General features: G+C 44.6%; 1 protein-coding gene across 1 annotated transcript in view; it reads left to right on the top strand.

The window, feature by feature from the left end:
• CTR9 (CTR9 component of Paf1/RNA polymerase II complex) overlaps positions 1-15,653 on the top strand; it is a 222,667-nt gene that overhangs the window by 32,051 nt on the left and 174,963 nt on the right. Inside the window, exon 5 of the mRNA XM_086955952.1 lies at positions 14,787-14,876. Coding sequence (XP_086812078.1) covers positions 14,787-14,876 — 90 coding nt within the window. The remainder of the gene's footprint in view (positions 1-14,786; positions 14,877-15,653) is intronic.

Genomic DNA, 15,653 nt, shown 5'->3' with positions numbered 1-15,653 from the left:
GGGTTAGCATTCCACCCTTCTAGAGGGACACGACATGTATGTAACTGTGAACCCCGGTTAAAGTTAACTAAAGCCTCAGCTCCACAAAATGGATGCTGCCACCACAGACACGAGTCTGACCTCCTGCTGCTGGGAGTCCTTCCAGCGAGGAGAGCTTGGACAAAGGGTTTCCTGTCCGGGGCGGTGCTCGCACCATCCCAGACAGGGTTTTGTGGATCCTGGGTAGGCAGGGCTTTACAGGAAGGTGACTGCGGAGTGGCACCCCGGTGCTCACTACGCATCTGCCGGCTAGAACCAGTTCCAGGGGCGCCCCTGACCTGGGGAAAGTCCGGCATGGGAGAGGGGTGTAACCACCCCCCTTCCTGGTCCCACCCCTAGGGCAGGACCTAGTCGCGTACCCACCCCTTTCTTTAGCATAAAGGCAGGAGCGGGGACCCTTCCAAATTAGATCATCTTTGAATCAAGAATACTTTCTACGAAAGGAACTCTCGACTCTTCTCAAGATTTCTCCCTTGTGGCTAAGGAGTAGTCACCCTGCATCCGCAGGCACCATCTAAGAACTCTGCGGTTTGCTGCATGTCCTTCCTCAGGAATCCGACTGCCCAGCTCGACGAGAACCGGCTTCCCTGGCACCTCTGAGCTCTACCCACATCGTCGGCTCAGCTGAGATCCGTGGGTGCGACGAGACCGCGAGGGACTGGCCATCTTCAAAACCTGCACGATTTCTTAACCAGCACGACCGCCGAGGGATCCTCTGGTGAGTGCTCTGGGGTCCGAGAAGCCCCAACCCTGAGCAGCTCCAGCACCGAAGTTCAGCCTCCCTGCATCTCCACGATCTGCGTGGGGCCCTTCTGCTCTTTGCTGCTCATCACGTTGTCTGGTTACTAGCCGCTGGCTTGTGGCCTTCTCGACGACGCCCGACAACCAACGCTGCTGGTCTGGTTGCTCCAGACTGGCCTTTGCTCTCCTCTGAAGAGGAGCACCCCGGACCCTCCTGGTCCACTCAAGACGCCATTTTAGGTCCACCACGTGGCCCTGAATTTGCCAAGGCTTGTTGCCCCAATCCTGGGCCCAGCGACGCCGACAGCATCAACCTTCGTGGGACAGCTCGCACCTCCATCCTGGTCGCCGACAACGCCTCCTGGTCCGTGAGACTGCAGAGCCTAGCGTCGCCCACTCACCTAGTCGAGGTGACGATCATCAGGTGCCCTCCTGGTACCCTCTGACTACTGGCTAGTAGTTACGAACTTGGTCCCCTCTGCTTTCAGGTGTCATCCATCTCTGATCCAGGCTTGGATCTCTACGAACTATCTCCACTGGTCGCCGGCCAGCAACTCCTTCCTTCCGGCTCCTGGTTCGTCAGCGAGGACTCCCGACGTCTGTAAAGACTTGTGCAGCCGCAGCCCCTGGGCTAGGTAACTTCGGCATTTCTGTGCCCGCATAGCCTCCTTATTTAAGGGTCCCGAGTCCCTATCGCTTCCGACTTGCCTTATCGGGTTCGCCTGAGACCACTAAACTTTCCGTGCCCTCTGGCATTTGTGTAGATTGTGCACTTTAAGTTTTTTCTTAAGAGTTTTGTTGTGTGCTTAGTACCCTGTCCTCAAAGAGTACAGGGCTGTTGTGATTCTAATAAATACACTGTTTATTTTCATAACACTTGTGTGGTGTCCTTTCACTTGGTGTTCAAGGGGTATGTGATGGTATAACAGCTGGCTTAACGCGCCCTCTAGAGTTTAGCCCGAAGACTGCTCGTATCCACGCTACTAGGATAGCTGGTCTAAGGTTGACTTACAACCAATCACCATAAGGGTCGTTTGGACTGATGCATAGTGATCACTAGAATAGTGGGCACTGCATATCAGGCCAACTTCTCACAATCACCTCATCCAGAGAGGGAAAATAATTTTCTCCGGGCAAAAATCAAACACAGTGAAGGGGATGGCCTTCCTCACCCTTGAGGATCCAGGCACTAACAGAGCAGTCTTGTTGTTACCACAAGCTGCATTGGAGAAAATAATGGGCATAGTGACCTCCTGCATCCTACTGATTCCATATACAAGACTGCACATGAGACTAATTTGGGAATGGGTCCAAAATCAATGGTCCCAAGCAACGGGGAGTTGGGAAGATCTGGTGGTCTTAACGCAAAAAGTACAGGAAGAAATTACATGGTGAAATGTGGACAGCATAGCAGTGGGCAGTCCATCCAGAAAAGATTCACGCTGCAAATCGAAGTGATTAACGGTAGGAGTAGTTTTGCAGCTTAAAGAGTTTTCTGGATTCACTTTCGAGCCACCCACCTCTCCGAGAAATGAGCTACAGCAAAATAAGCAAATGGGAACTATACAAAGATACCTGCAAGGACTCCAGTAAGCCGATAACTACAAAATGTCTCCTGCTGGAGTGAGGATGTAATGGCTAAAGATTCTGAAGATGGTGACCATGCACAGCGCTTCCGGGGGCGCACGCCTGACATCACAAAGGGGCGGACATACCACCAAATAAGAGCAGACTACACCCATCCTCCCCAAAATAAGCATTGGCAAAGCCAATAGGTTTTTCTTTTACGAGAGTTAGAGCTATTGGCGCTGTAAATGAAAATGTATTTTACCCATGTGTTATGGATTTGGATGTATACGATGTGGAGTTGAATTATATGGGTTGAATTTGAATTGTGTGGGTTGGAGCAGTGTGATGTGGAGTGGATTTGTGTGGCATGGTGTGCAGTGCAATTCTGTGAAAATTATGTGGTATTGATTCTACTGGAATTAGATGGAGTGGGATTTTGTGTCATGGAGTGTAATTATGTGGATTGGAATTTTGTGTTGTGGAGTGGTATGTGGTGGACTTAAATTATGTGGTGTGCTGTTGACTTTTGTGGCATGATTTGTAATTTGGTTGTCTTGATTGGATGTATGTGGTTTGTTGTCTAATTATGTTGTGTTCAATGCAAATGTAAGGAGTTTAATAAAATGCCTGGAGCTGTTTGCCATTTATGCTGATTGTAATAGTCACATTGTGTATTGTATTTAGGTGCATTGTTGCTATGTGGCATAGAGTGCTTTTATGTGGGGTGTATTTATGTGGTATTGAGTAAAGTGTCATGTGGAGTTGAATCGTGTTGCGTTGAGTGGTATTTTGTGGAGTGTAATTATGTTGGTTGGCTTTGAATTGTGTGTTGGTGAATTGTCTGGTGTGGAATTGTGTGTTGTTGTTGTTTGTCACACTAAACATCCAGATATGCCAGAAGCGAGAGGAGCCATTATCTTTATTCCACATCTTCCTTACTATTCAGATAGGATTCACATTCATGTCGTTTACCGGTTTTGACCAAGATTATACAATGTAGTCAAGTGAGTGAGTGAGTTGGGATTAAAAAGCAAGTATACTGGTTCCACAGTCAACAATTTAATCTCCAGATCTTTAAGAAATCCAATGTATATACGGCTGATGATGTGTGCCTTTGTGTGCACCTACATGCACTTTTAAGAACAAGTGTCAATTTTTAGTGTGCGTTTACCTTGGTGTTCATTTAAAAAAAAATCTCTACCAAAACAGTTGTTTATTGTTGCTTTATGACGTAAAAAGTGCTATGCAAAGATCAGGAGTGATGGCTTCTGCGCTACTGAAAAACAATTAATGTATGTCCATCCGGTTTTCTTAAAGTGCCCTGAAGGGAAGAAATTGCACACTGACTATCAAATAAACCTACAGAGCAACAGCAATGTTTCTTGAATGTGAATTTACTTTTGAAAAAGCAGGAGGTGGTTGGCAAAACAGGAACAGTTGTTTGATTAAACGCAGCAGCTGTAAGATCAGGCAACAGAGTTGGGGTCTAAAGACTGTCTTAAAGCACATTGGTTTTGGCCGTCATATTTTACTTTACATGAAACATCATGAAACGATTTATGCATTCCTTTGGCAACAGAAGTTTGGCCTAATCACAGGGCCATTGTAAGAAAGTGCCCTCTTTTTGCATGGTTGCCTCCACTTTTTGCAGAACTGCTGATGTGCTTTGACTGAGTGTGTCCAGGGTTCCTGCCAAACAGGTACCCAGGGCCTATGTTCTCTCCCTAAAACTGCCTTGAAAACAAAACTCAATTGGCACACTTCGGCCACAGTTCAGTCCCTTGAAAATGTTACCACCGGTACCAAGGGCACTGTGGCCAGGGAAGGCCTCCAATGGCTGCAGCACTTATTGTGAGACCCTTAGAGGCCCTATTCATATTCATAATGGCTTTACTGAAAACTGGGAAGTTTGGTATCAAACTTCTCAGCACATTAAAACCACACTGATGCCAGTGTGGGATTTATTTAAAAATGCACACACAGGGCATCTTGGTGAGGCCCCCTGAAAAAAAACCTAACACTAGTGTCCAGGCTGAGTTGCTGCTCACCAGATGCCACCACCAGACATGTTTCTGGACCCCTGGGTCAAGAGCCTGCTGCTCTCGGGAGTCTGAAACCATACACATCCTGGGACGAGGTGCCAAGCCTCCTCCCCCAGGACGGGCATGGTCCACGAAGGGGAAGCTTCAAAGGCTTGCTGCCTTTGTGAGCTTCCCCAGGCCCTTTGCTGCTTCCAGCAACCGTCCTCCACCAGTTCTGACCCCCACTTTGGGTGGGAGAATCGATGGGAAAACCAAGTGAAGAAGGGAGGTGTGCCCACCTTTGCCAACTCCACCTCTCAGGTGGGGAGGCGAGGTAAAGCACAACTCTCAGTACCTGCCATCTTGTAGATGGGGGGGACCCAGCCTACCAGAGTGAGGCATATGCCCCCCTCCCACTGGAGGGTGGCATAATAGGGGGTGTACCCACCCCCAGGAAGGGAGGCATTGGTCCCAACCTTTACCTACCTGTAACGCCCTTAAATCTAGTATTTAGGTGCAACCCTGAACCTTGCCTCCTCAGACAAGAACTGACTAAGGAGAAGAAGGCCCAAATAAGCCGTGCTAAGCCTGCAGAAGCGAAGTTCCGATGTGTCCTGCCGCCTCAAAAACCCGAACGGCCTGCCCTGCATTCCACCCCAAAAACTGTCTCTTGTGAACACCGGATTTGTTCACCCACAGACTCTTGCTCCACCCAAATCGGCGAGTCTGCACCCGATGCCCAAGGCCCAAGTTCGAGTGGCCCAATACCACGAAGTGGTATCCACTTCGATCCTGACCTGAGATCTGGTGATCTCTGACCTGCCTCGACCCTATCCAGGACACCTCAAGTCTCTTCTTGAAGGATCCCGCCGACCGGAGCTGGTAAGAGAACCTGATGCCTAAAGACACCCTTGCACCGAAGTCCCACGGCCTTGGGTGGCCCAAACCGATGGTGTCTCGGCATCGCCGGGCACCTCAACTTACCTCTCCAACCAGTGGTCACCTCCAGAAGATCTTTGTCCCCGAGCCTGCAGTCTTCGTTGAAACTGGAGAATCCCCATTAAAATCAACAGGGCACCAAACGCCAAAACAGCACCCTACACCCAGCGGCCCCTGTGCCGCTGCAGGTGTACTTTGGGTCCCCTTTGCCCGGAGCCAAACACCAGGAGCTTTGCTCCCACAACCCTGTGGCCTGCCTGTGAGCAGCCACCCACCGGCGGCCCCCTATTTGGATAACAATGGGCCTCAGCACCCGGCCACACCTAGTGCCTCCAAGGGTGCTTTGAGAATGCATCCTCGACCCTTGGGGAACCCTTGTTCTATCCCCAGAACCTCAACCCAAAAGACTGAGTACTTATCTGTTAACTGATAACTTAATTTCTCTCCGTATGAATACATTGACTGTTTTCCCTTAAAAATAGTTTTTAAGTGTGGAGTGGAATCGTATGAAAATCTGAAACTACAAATGTACAAAACTGATTTTACTTACCTTTTCTATAGGACTTGTCCCAGTGTGATATCTAGACATTTCACATGTGTTGATTGGCTGTTTGAACATGAATATAAGAGGAGCACTCAGGGTGTAATCATAAGAGCACCTATAAACTAATCCTAATCTAAGGGTGCGGCACTACTGGGGTGTGTTGGCTAGCACAAGGGATTAAATGAACGACTAAGTAGGAGGAAACCTACTTGTAGTGCGCACTGTTCCTAATGGAATATTCCTTTTCCAACAATTTAGGAAAAACAACTGTTCAGATTAATCGGAGACTCAATAAATAATGTGTGGTTTCTAGTTCTATTGTTTAATTCATAGAACTTTGGTGCAACATGTATACATTAATACATTGTACTCATGTATATTAATGTTTGTCTATACGTTCTGAAGAACAATAAATCTGTGTTTACACATAAGTAGAGTATTTTCTACAACATATATTCTATTTACATATCTCTGAGCATTTCAAATACATAGATCATGAATAATTCATTGAATGAAGTAAATTGATAATCTTGAAAATCGAAGCCCAATGCATTTCGGGACCCGAAGGTACCCTTCCTCAGGGGCGAAATCCTGCTAATGGGATGTTATCCTAAGAATGACGAGAATGGTGACTGAGGGTGCTCTGGCAAGTAATTTCAGGAAAGCTTTTCAGCGGCGGTTACTTGGGAGATTGGTTGCGATAGTGTGGGCACACCGTAAGCGTTTGCTCTTAAGAAGAATTTGGGAATGCGGGAAATGTGCGAAAACGGGAACCGCTTTGCTTCTTGTCTGGACACCTCTTCACTCTCACGGACTCCGACTGAGACTATCGGGTTGATTGGCTGTTTGTTCATAACTTATTCTGGCTGTGTGTTCATAACTTAGTCTGGCATCTGACTTTATGGTGTTTTTGAGTATGCGCTCCCCTCTGGCCAAACTTGTTTTATTGGGGCTAGTGTCCAGAGACCATTGTGTTTAGCTGCCTATCTGTGGGGTCTATCTGGATTTTCCTGTTAGTTCATTCTGTCTAAGGGTTACATGTCACCACACCTGTGATCTGTCAATCAGTTACTTTAGGCCTAGTTCTCAGGGCCTGCCTAACCACTTAATTCTAACTCTGGGTTGAGGAGGATGTCGCATCAGGTAAATTCAACAACGCAGACGCAAGTTCTTGTTTATATTTACATATATTCTGGTGTACATTGACAGTCTGTTTTTTTTTTACATTCCCACCCCCTTGTTGAATTTTCAACTACATCATTAACCCCATACTTAATGACAGTCACATTCTTAAAATTTTGATGTGTATCTGTTGTGTCTATTACGAATTCCCTAGTTACTTGCATTCTACCCAACTTGAGGACTGCTTTTTTGCAGCAGGGAATGCCCAGTTGCAGGAAAACACACAAATGAAAATCGGGAGTAGTGACAGGCACATTCTGGTCACACATTGGAGGAGCCAGGAAAATAAATTGGAAAATCAGTCCCGCTCAGGAGCACCTCCATCTCAGCTCATCCACGATGCATTGCTTGGATGGCAAGTGCCAATGTGCTGTTGTCCATGTTGTTTCCAGGGATAAAAGTACACCAGGACGCACCCCACCCTCCATTGCGGTCATCACGTCCAACACATACAGATGTTGCATCACCATAAGGCGGATGGCTCTTAGTTCTTCCTTGATAGCGTTTAGTCCGAACTTAGTATTGTTGATCATTTTTAACATCTCCCACCTGTTTATTTGTAACCAGTGTTTGCAATGTGAAGAAGGGTATGGACTCTCCTGCGTTTACTTGAGTGTCAGAACATTCTAAATTCTTCTGGAATGTCCTTCTACTGAGCCCGGCCAAAGTAATCAGCAGTTCTGTTTTTCCGAGCCTGATGCAATATAGTTGTTTCTTCTGTAGCAGATGTTGGAATAACTCTGATAGATCTTCTCCAGGGATGACCAGGTTAGGGGTGTGTATGGTTGCTAGTGTGCAGAGGCCCCACCATCCGGGGAGGAGCTGGGTGTATGCATTGCCCATATAGGTATCATTCAACACGTAGGTGCCACATTGCAGATCTGTTACATAAAATATTTCTCCACCATTTTCATTGGTGCCTAGTGGGATTGTTCCTTTCCCTCTGAACCACAAATACAGTGTCCCTGATTTTCTGACATGGGGTATTTATGCTGGCATTCAACCCTTCCTTTCTAGACTCATTTCCCCTTGCATTATCAAGGTGAATGGCCTTGCACTTGAACTTGATGTCTGTGGTCCACTTTTTATTACAGAATACTGTCCCAGATACGCTAATGGGCTTCCTGGGACCACAGGCAGAGGCGGGAGCGGATTGGTTTGTGCACTGGGTTTGCTACCTCCAAGAACCTTTTCTCTGGGAAATCTCAGAGTCAAACAGTGTCCTCCCCTATGCTGCTCCTCCTGCACATCCTGCCTAGCTCGATTTGAATGCCGCTAGGCTAAGTGAAAAGGTGCAATGCTGTGGGGTTGGTTTCCTACCGGGTGTTAACCACTACTCTATGGTGTTGTACTCTACTGGGTTGTATCTTGGCCCTAATCCTACATAGGTAAAGGTGGATGAGACATTTTGCTTTTTCGGGGGCTATTTCTTGTGATAGGAAAAGTCTGTCTGCGCCCGCGGTATGGGGTATCAACGAGCAGACATAGCATAACTTAGCCAATGTCTGGGCACCCACTACGGTTATATGTTGGTACCAATCAGTTGTTCAAGTGTGCGCTATGTAGGTCATGTGGTATACAAGCGTTTGGTTCCGGGTAAATGAGGTGGTAGAGATGCCTATGCAAGAGCTGTAGAAATGTTGATATATCCTCCATGTGACTAGGCTAATTTCTCGATGTTATGGATGCGGGCACACTCATGCTAAGCAAATGATATACAAAGGTGCAATACTAAGTAGCTTTTGAAACATTGTTCGTTTTGGGTTGGTGTCTGGTGGGGCTGTCTGCAGGTTTCTGGCATCTTTGCATGGTTCCGCCTAAAGAGTCTGTTGTCAAAGAATGGCCTGTAAATTATAGTCTTTTTGTCTTTGTTGACTTGAACCCTTGGGCCTTGTTGGGACTCCGGAGGTTGCTGCTGAAGAGAGATGGCGGGCGTCAATAAAGATGGTGCACATAGGGCTCAAGACCTGCTGTATAAGAGCTGTGGGTGTTAGTTTAGCTTTTAAAACAACATACATTATTATTTGGTCTTAGAAATCCCTGTCCTTTTTGGGGAATATTTTGAACTTTATTTATTGGGGTACGGGAAGGTGGCCCCTGTCGGGGAGTAATTTTTAGGAGACCGTGACCATTTATTCATGGAGCACCTGGGTTTTGCCCTTGTTGGTCATTTTGGTGGTCCTCCCCTCCCTCCCCAAACCTCCACGCCGCCGACGCCCCTCTCCCCGACAGAGGTGGGTGTTTTAGAGGGGTGATTTTCAGAGGTCCCTGCATTACTCTTTTTACCTAACTAGAGTTTTATGGGCGTTGACAGCTCTCTACGTTACTTTGACTGCATCCTATGGTGTGTTGGTATATGGCTACACCTATGATATTTGACTGGTAGAAAATCTGTTCTTTTGAATGAGTGAGTATAGGCTGAAACTTAAACACTGCAAAGTCAGAGATCCTTTAGGAGAACATCTGCTACACCTTTCTAGGGCATGTATATGTTAACTTTATCAGACTAAGCGAAGAAAAAGATAGATCTGCCCCGTTTTCAATCAATAATAGGCTCTTCAAGAGTCCAGTTTTTTTCAATAGTCACCCATTTAGCGCTCACCAATGTATCAGTGCCACATTAGATTCAGACAAGAACACATTCAAATTTATAAAAAAATATATCATTTTTATTTTTATTTACTTCATGTTTTAGAGTGCATATAGACATATTCATTTATTCAAACATTTCAATATAACAAGATAAAAAACACCCCATCAACAACCAGCCTTCCTGCATTCAAACTCAAACACATTCATTAATCACTAACAAACATTCTCATACATAATTCATTCATTCAACTCAGACAGGAATTAAGGAATAATGCTCTGAGAACATCCTGAACATGTCCTCTCAGCCATAGGCCGGAGATCGGTGATTAAAGGTTCAGGGCAAGTTGTTTCAACGCCGACGCGCGTTTCGGTGCCAGGCCCGTAGACTGGCCGCACCTTCGTCAGGGCAAAAGAAAGGGAAGGAGAGGGGGTAGTAGGTAACAGTATCACAAATGCTTCTGATATCCAGGCACTCTTGTATTCAGGCCCGAATTCACTTAAGCAGTCCACCCAAGGGGGAATGATGGCAGGTCACCACCTTTAAATAACAAACAGGGTTTCGGAACCTTCCTGGAACCCTAGGCACAGAAGAGTCCTAATATGCGAATAAAGCAGCGTGGTAGTAGGTTCGGGGCCGGAGACTGAATCGGCTTAATCGCGTTACAAATTAGCGCGTAGCAGCTTTGTTTCACAGAGTTTAGGGTTCAGGCTGCCGGATGCGGAGTCAAGGGGAATCTCTACAAGGATCGTCCGTATCCCGACGGTACTTATTGCTGAAAGCACCGCAAGACGAGACCCTTTATTTTGACTGCGGGGGCGTGCTGAGAGCTGATACTCGCCTGAACCCTAAACTCTGTGAAACAAAGCTGCTACGCGCTAATTTGTAACGCGATTAAGCCGATTCAGTCTCCGGCCCCGAACCTACTACCACGCTGCTTTATTCGCATATTAGGACTCTTCTGTGCCTAGGGTTCCAGGAAGGTTCCGAAACCCTGTTTGTTATTTAAAGGTGGTGACCTGCCATCATTCCCCCTTGGGTGGACTGCTTAAGTGAATTCGGGCCTGAATACAAGAGTGCCTGGATATCAGAAGCATTTGTGATACTGTTACCTACTACCCCCTCTCCTTCCCTTTCTTTTGCCCTGACGAAGGTGCGGCCAGTCTACGGGCCTGGCACCGAAACGCGCGTCGGCGTTGAAACAACTTGCCCTGAACCTTTAATCACCGATCTCCGGCCTATGGCTGAGAGGACATGTTCAGGATGTTCTCAGAGCATTATTCCTTAATTCCTGTCTGAGTTGAATGAATGAATTATGTATGAGAATGTTTGTTAGTGATTAATGAATGTGTTTGAGTTTGAATGCAGGAAGGCTGGTTGTTGATGGGGTGTTTTTTATCTTGTTATATTGAAATGTTTGAATAAATGAATATGTCTATATGCACTCTAAAACATGAAGTAAATAAAAATAAAAATGATATATTTTTTTATAAATTTGAATGTGTTCTTGTCTGAATCTAATGTGGCACTGATACATTGGTGAGCGCTAAATGGGTGACTATTGAAAAAAACTGGACTCTTGAAGAGCCTATTATTGATTGAAAACGGGGCAGATCTATCTTTTTCTTCGCTTAGTCTGATTATTTCCCCTGCTGATCTGCCTCATATCCTACTCAGGGGGCCCCTTCCTTTGTGATATATTGGATATGTTAACTTTATCGTCTTTCTGGCTTCATGAGCTGACTGCTGTCTTTGATGAAAAAACAGCCATGTAACCACAGGTGGTTGCAGCTATATTTTTATGACTCCTTCTGAAGCTCTTCCTATACTTGCCTTGCTCCAAAGGGCTAGTGTGTTGCTGGTCTTCTAAGCTGATGATGTGAAGGAAGTGTAGTATGGCCTCATACATCCCATTTCCCTCTTGCAAAACCTCCACAATGAGGCAGATCACATTTAGCCACACTTATGTCTTCCACTACCGTCCGTTTACACATCTCATAGACCCCGGGGCCCCATAAGTAACCCAGGAATTGTTTTATTGAAGAGGATAAGAATTCCTCACAATCGTCCATTAAACTCCTCCGAGATCATGGAATCAGCATAGGTCTTGTTTAGAGTGACAAAGCCTTGCTGTGGTGGAAGATCTTTGTCTGCCTCGGCTGCACACAGCTGTTTGATTTACTTTGATTGGGAGTGTATGTATTTAGGTAGTTATTTATTTTTAACATTTATAGAGCTCACTGTAACTCTGCGGGCATCCTGGCGCTAAGGCCCTGGGAAAAAACTGATGGGTGAAGTTACAGAGCTGAGCCAGCGAATCATACTTTAGGAAAAAGCCATGTTTTAACTTTCCTACAGAACATCATCAGGTCCTGTATTTTACTCATTTCCAGAGGAAGACGGTTCCAAAGATGCCCCCCCCCCCCCCCCCCCCCCCCCCCCCGGGTTACTCTCTTTGTCCTAGGAATCCTAACCAGAGTAGCAGTCGAAGAGCGAAGAGTCGAAGAGCGGAGGTTACGTGCAGGTTCATACCATTTAAACCTGCCCTGGAGCAATTTAGGCCCCAGTCCATGAAGTGCCTTGAACACTATACAGAGGGGTTTGAACAGGATCCTTTGCGTCACCGGGAGCCAGTGCAGCTCTGCCAATGCCTGGGTTGTAGATGTACAACGTGCCCTTGTCAGTGCAAGCTTCGCTGCTGCCGCCTGGATACTCTGGAGCCTTGCTGTACAACCTGTAGTGTTCTACAACTTGATCTTGAAAAACTCTCCTTGCCTAATATCAACAGAGGATGAAGTGGTCAGTGCTTCACTAACATAGCAATATTAAAAATGAATGCCCCCTCTTTTATGAAACATTGTAAGAAAACCAATTTGTCAGATTCATATAATTTACTTTGCCTGCACTTAATTACAATGCTGCAGTAGGGATAGGAAGAATTTTACCTCCACATTTGAGCAGAACATTTCTACCTTTCCCAAATTTAGATTATTTAATGAAAAGCATCCTATTGTAAGGTAAACTTTAATGCTGCTGACCCCATTAAGATAACTGAATATTAATGTGCCTTCTAAATTAAAGGTCTTTTTGAAGAGATATTTTCGTAGCAACTAGTGAATAACATGCACAAAGGGCCATAATCCAGGGTCTCATAACACTTCATGATTTCATGTCTGATGTTCATTTTCAAAAACCTAATGTCCAGGTTTACTGTTATCCACTGGGCCAGAATACTTTAGTCCCATGAAAGAATAGTTGCTTTGGGCTTTCGATAGCATTTGGTTCAGACAAGCTCAGTGATGACACACACATGTTGTCTGAAAAAATGGACTTACCAATAGTACTAAAGTCATGCATAAAACAATGTACACATTTCTGGTGCAGGGGTGTGGAATTTATTAAAATATCTACTTGTCCATGGGGCAGGTTGCTTCATAAATCTACTTGTCCTGTAACAAAATCCACTTGTCCCTTTGGTGCCATGTAGTGCTGCCACACATGGCAGCAATCTCATTATATAAGAGCTCTTATATAGCCTCTCTGATTATGCCAGGGCATATACCATAGTAGTGTTTGAATACTAGTAATCATTTTATGTTGCCACGTTTTGGCAGTTCTACATAATTAATTAATTAATACTGGGACTTATGGTGGTAAGCAGTAGTTCCAGGGTAGGAATGCCTTTTTGAGTCTGTGCAAACCTACTAACTATCATGTTTTAAGGGTTTTCAACAGTTCTTCTATAATCTTTCCCATACTGAAAAATGGTAGAAATTAACTCAGAGTTGGAGAAAAAAGTAATTGGAGGGAAAATTAACTTTCAAACATCCAGGTTTTCACATGAGCAACTCTACATATGCACATTTGCTCATGCTAAAAAGCAGTTCACAAATATTTTGTAGAAGTACAATTTCTTGCCCTACTAATGTAAATTCTTGTGAATTCACGAAAGCCATATACCAAAGGTGCACTTTTGAGACTTTCTTTAATAATTGGGCCCCTAATTTGGTCCGGCGTTAACCAGGACCTTTTGTGTTTATTAAAATTCTCTCTCTCTCAGAATCACCTGGCTTCACTGTGAGTTACAGCATTCTGCTCTTTCACAAGGAGAATATCGGTACACAAAGTAGTTTTGTTCAGTGCCAGTAACTAATGTGGCAGTGAGTTCTTTTTTGAGACCCACATTTTTTTTTGCGTTTGCCAATGTTTGGTATAATGGTGAGGACCCCGCAGCTCTCACATCAATAAGGTTTTACAAAAGCCATGCCAAACAAGTCACGCATTGCCAAAAATAAAAAGCTGACCACCAATGTCAGACCTACTGGCTTTGCCAAGGCTTGTTTATTTTTGTTTCCCATAATCTTATTGAAACTAGTTGCACACATTTTCCAATATGAATATTTTTGGGAAATACTAGCATACATCAACACGTTTTACTAAATTATGCTGCAAAGAAATGGTACTTGAAATTTTACAGAAGTTCAGCAAAATGTTTTCTTCCCTACTTTCATTTTTTAGGAGCATTTTATATTGAAAGCAAAGAAACATTAATCTTGCTTTCAAGCTTCTGCAAATATTTGCATCTAATCCGAGAGCGTTCTGTGAGCATCATGCATAGCCTCATGTTGCTAAACTTTGAAACCGTGTGTACACATTTTCATACTAGATCCACTGGCAGTAGTGCAGTCAGAAAGTACATTTACTTAGAGCGCTCACCCTAATAATAAAGGCTTTCAATTAATGAACCATAAATGCAAGTTTGAACAGCATTAACACATGCACACAAATATTAACTTAACTACAGGCAGTACCCTTCCCTGATCCTTAATGTGATACTGCAAACTGGCAGTCGAACGGTTTGTGCTGCAGGGGGTTGGCCTACTTGTCCGCAGAGGGTTGGGCCTACTTGTCCCAAGGACAAAATACACATTAGAACCCAAACAATATGTCCTTGGCATCGGGCTATAGGAATTCCACATCCCTGCTGGTTTATTGTCATATACATTTGCAGAATTGACCTCGCCAAATGTGCATGAAACTTTGTTTGTCTGGATACATTGGATTTTATGATGCTATAACCACTCTCAAAAGTATGGGTTTGGTGGAGGAGCTACTCAAAAAGAGACCCTAAAGTTTGTGTTTAATGTTTATCATATTTCAGGTAAAGCATGCATATCCTTTAACAAAAAGGACTACCGTGGGGCCTTGGCTTACTACAAGAAAGCACTGCGCACAAACCCGGGGTGCCCAGGTGAGGTGCATGATTACGATGACAAAAAGATGATAGTTTTACATTACACTTGTTTATGGCTACTTCAGAAATGCTATCTTCAAATTACAAAATGGTGACCAGATTGATGGACAATTTTGTTATCATAATAGCTTTCTTGTTGAGGGTACATAAAATAGCGGCAACAATTGCATGATTTTTTATATAATAAAAAAGATTTCAAAATGTTTCAGGCTCGTTTCTGTGGATGGCGTAGTGAGCAAAGTTAACCAGCTGGAAGTTTACCCTGAACGTTAGTGAGGTTCTCCCTTTGAAAAGGCTTCCATTTGTTTTAATGCCATTGGGAATGTTTGATGCTTTTTCTTCAGCTATTTACGATAGCAAAAGTGCAAACTGTTGTGTATGTCTTTCAGCAATTTACTGTCAATTTAGATTTTGGAGTTTAAAAGTGTGGAGCAACTCTTTCTGAATAGTTGAAGGATACAAAAGCGATGCCTTGTTTACTGAAGTAGAAGAGCAAACACTATTGGTCATAATTTGAAAAGCCCATTGTAAGTTTGCAGTAAGCCTGCAATAGGCTTTTCCAACTGCAGGAATCCATTTTACCAGGTGCAGGACCAAGCAACTAGTTTGAATCCAGTCCAAACTTCCATTGGAATCTTGGGGGACACTTTTAAAGACCACCACTCCAATCCCCCTCTCAAGCCCCATTATTGCAAACGATAATTACAATAATTGGCTCGAATTTTCACTTAATACGGTTCTCCCAAGGAAAGTGACCCAAAAAAAGTTGCAGCA

This window comes from Lissotriton vulgaris, chromosome 2_1 (assembly GCF_964263255.1).
Source record: "Lissotriton vulgaris chromosome 2_1, aLisVul1.2, whole genome shotgun sequence".
In the NCBI taxonomy this organism is placed as follows: Eukaryota; Metazoa; Chordata; class Amphibia; order Caudata; family Salamandridae; genus Lissotriton; species Lissotriton vulgaris.
Note: the sequence above shows the minus strand (reverse complement) of the source record. Positions and strands in the feature narration are given on the sequence as shown.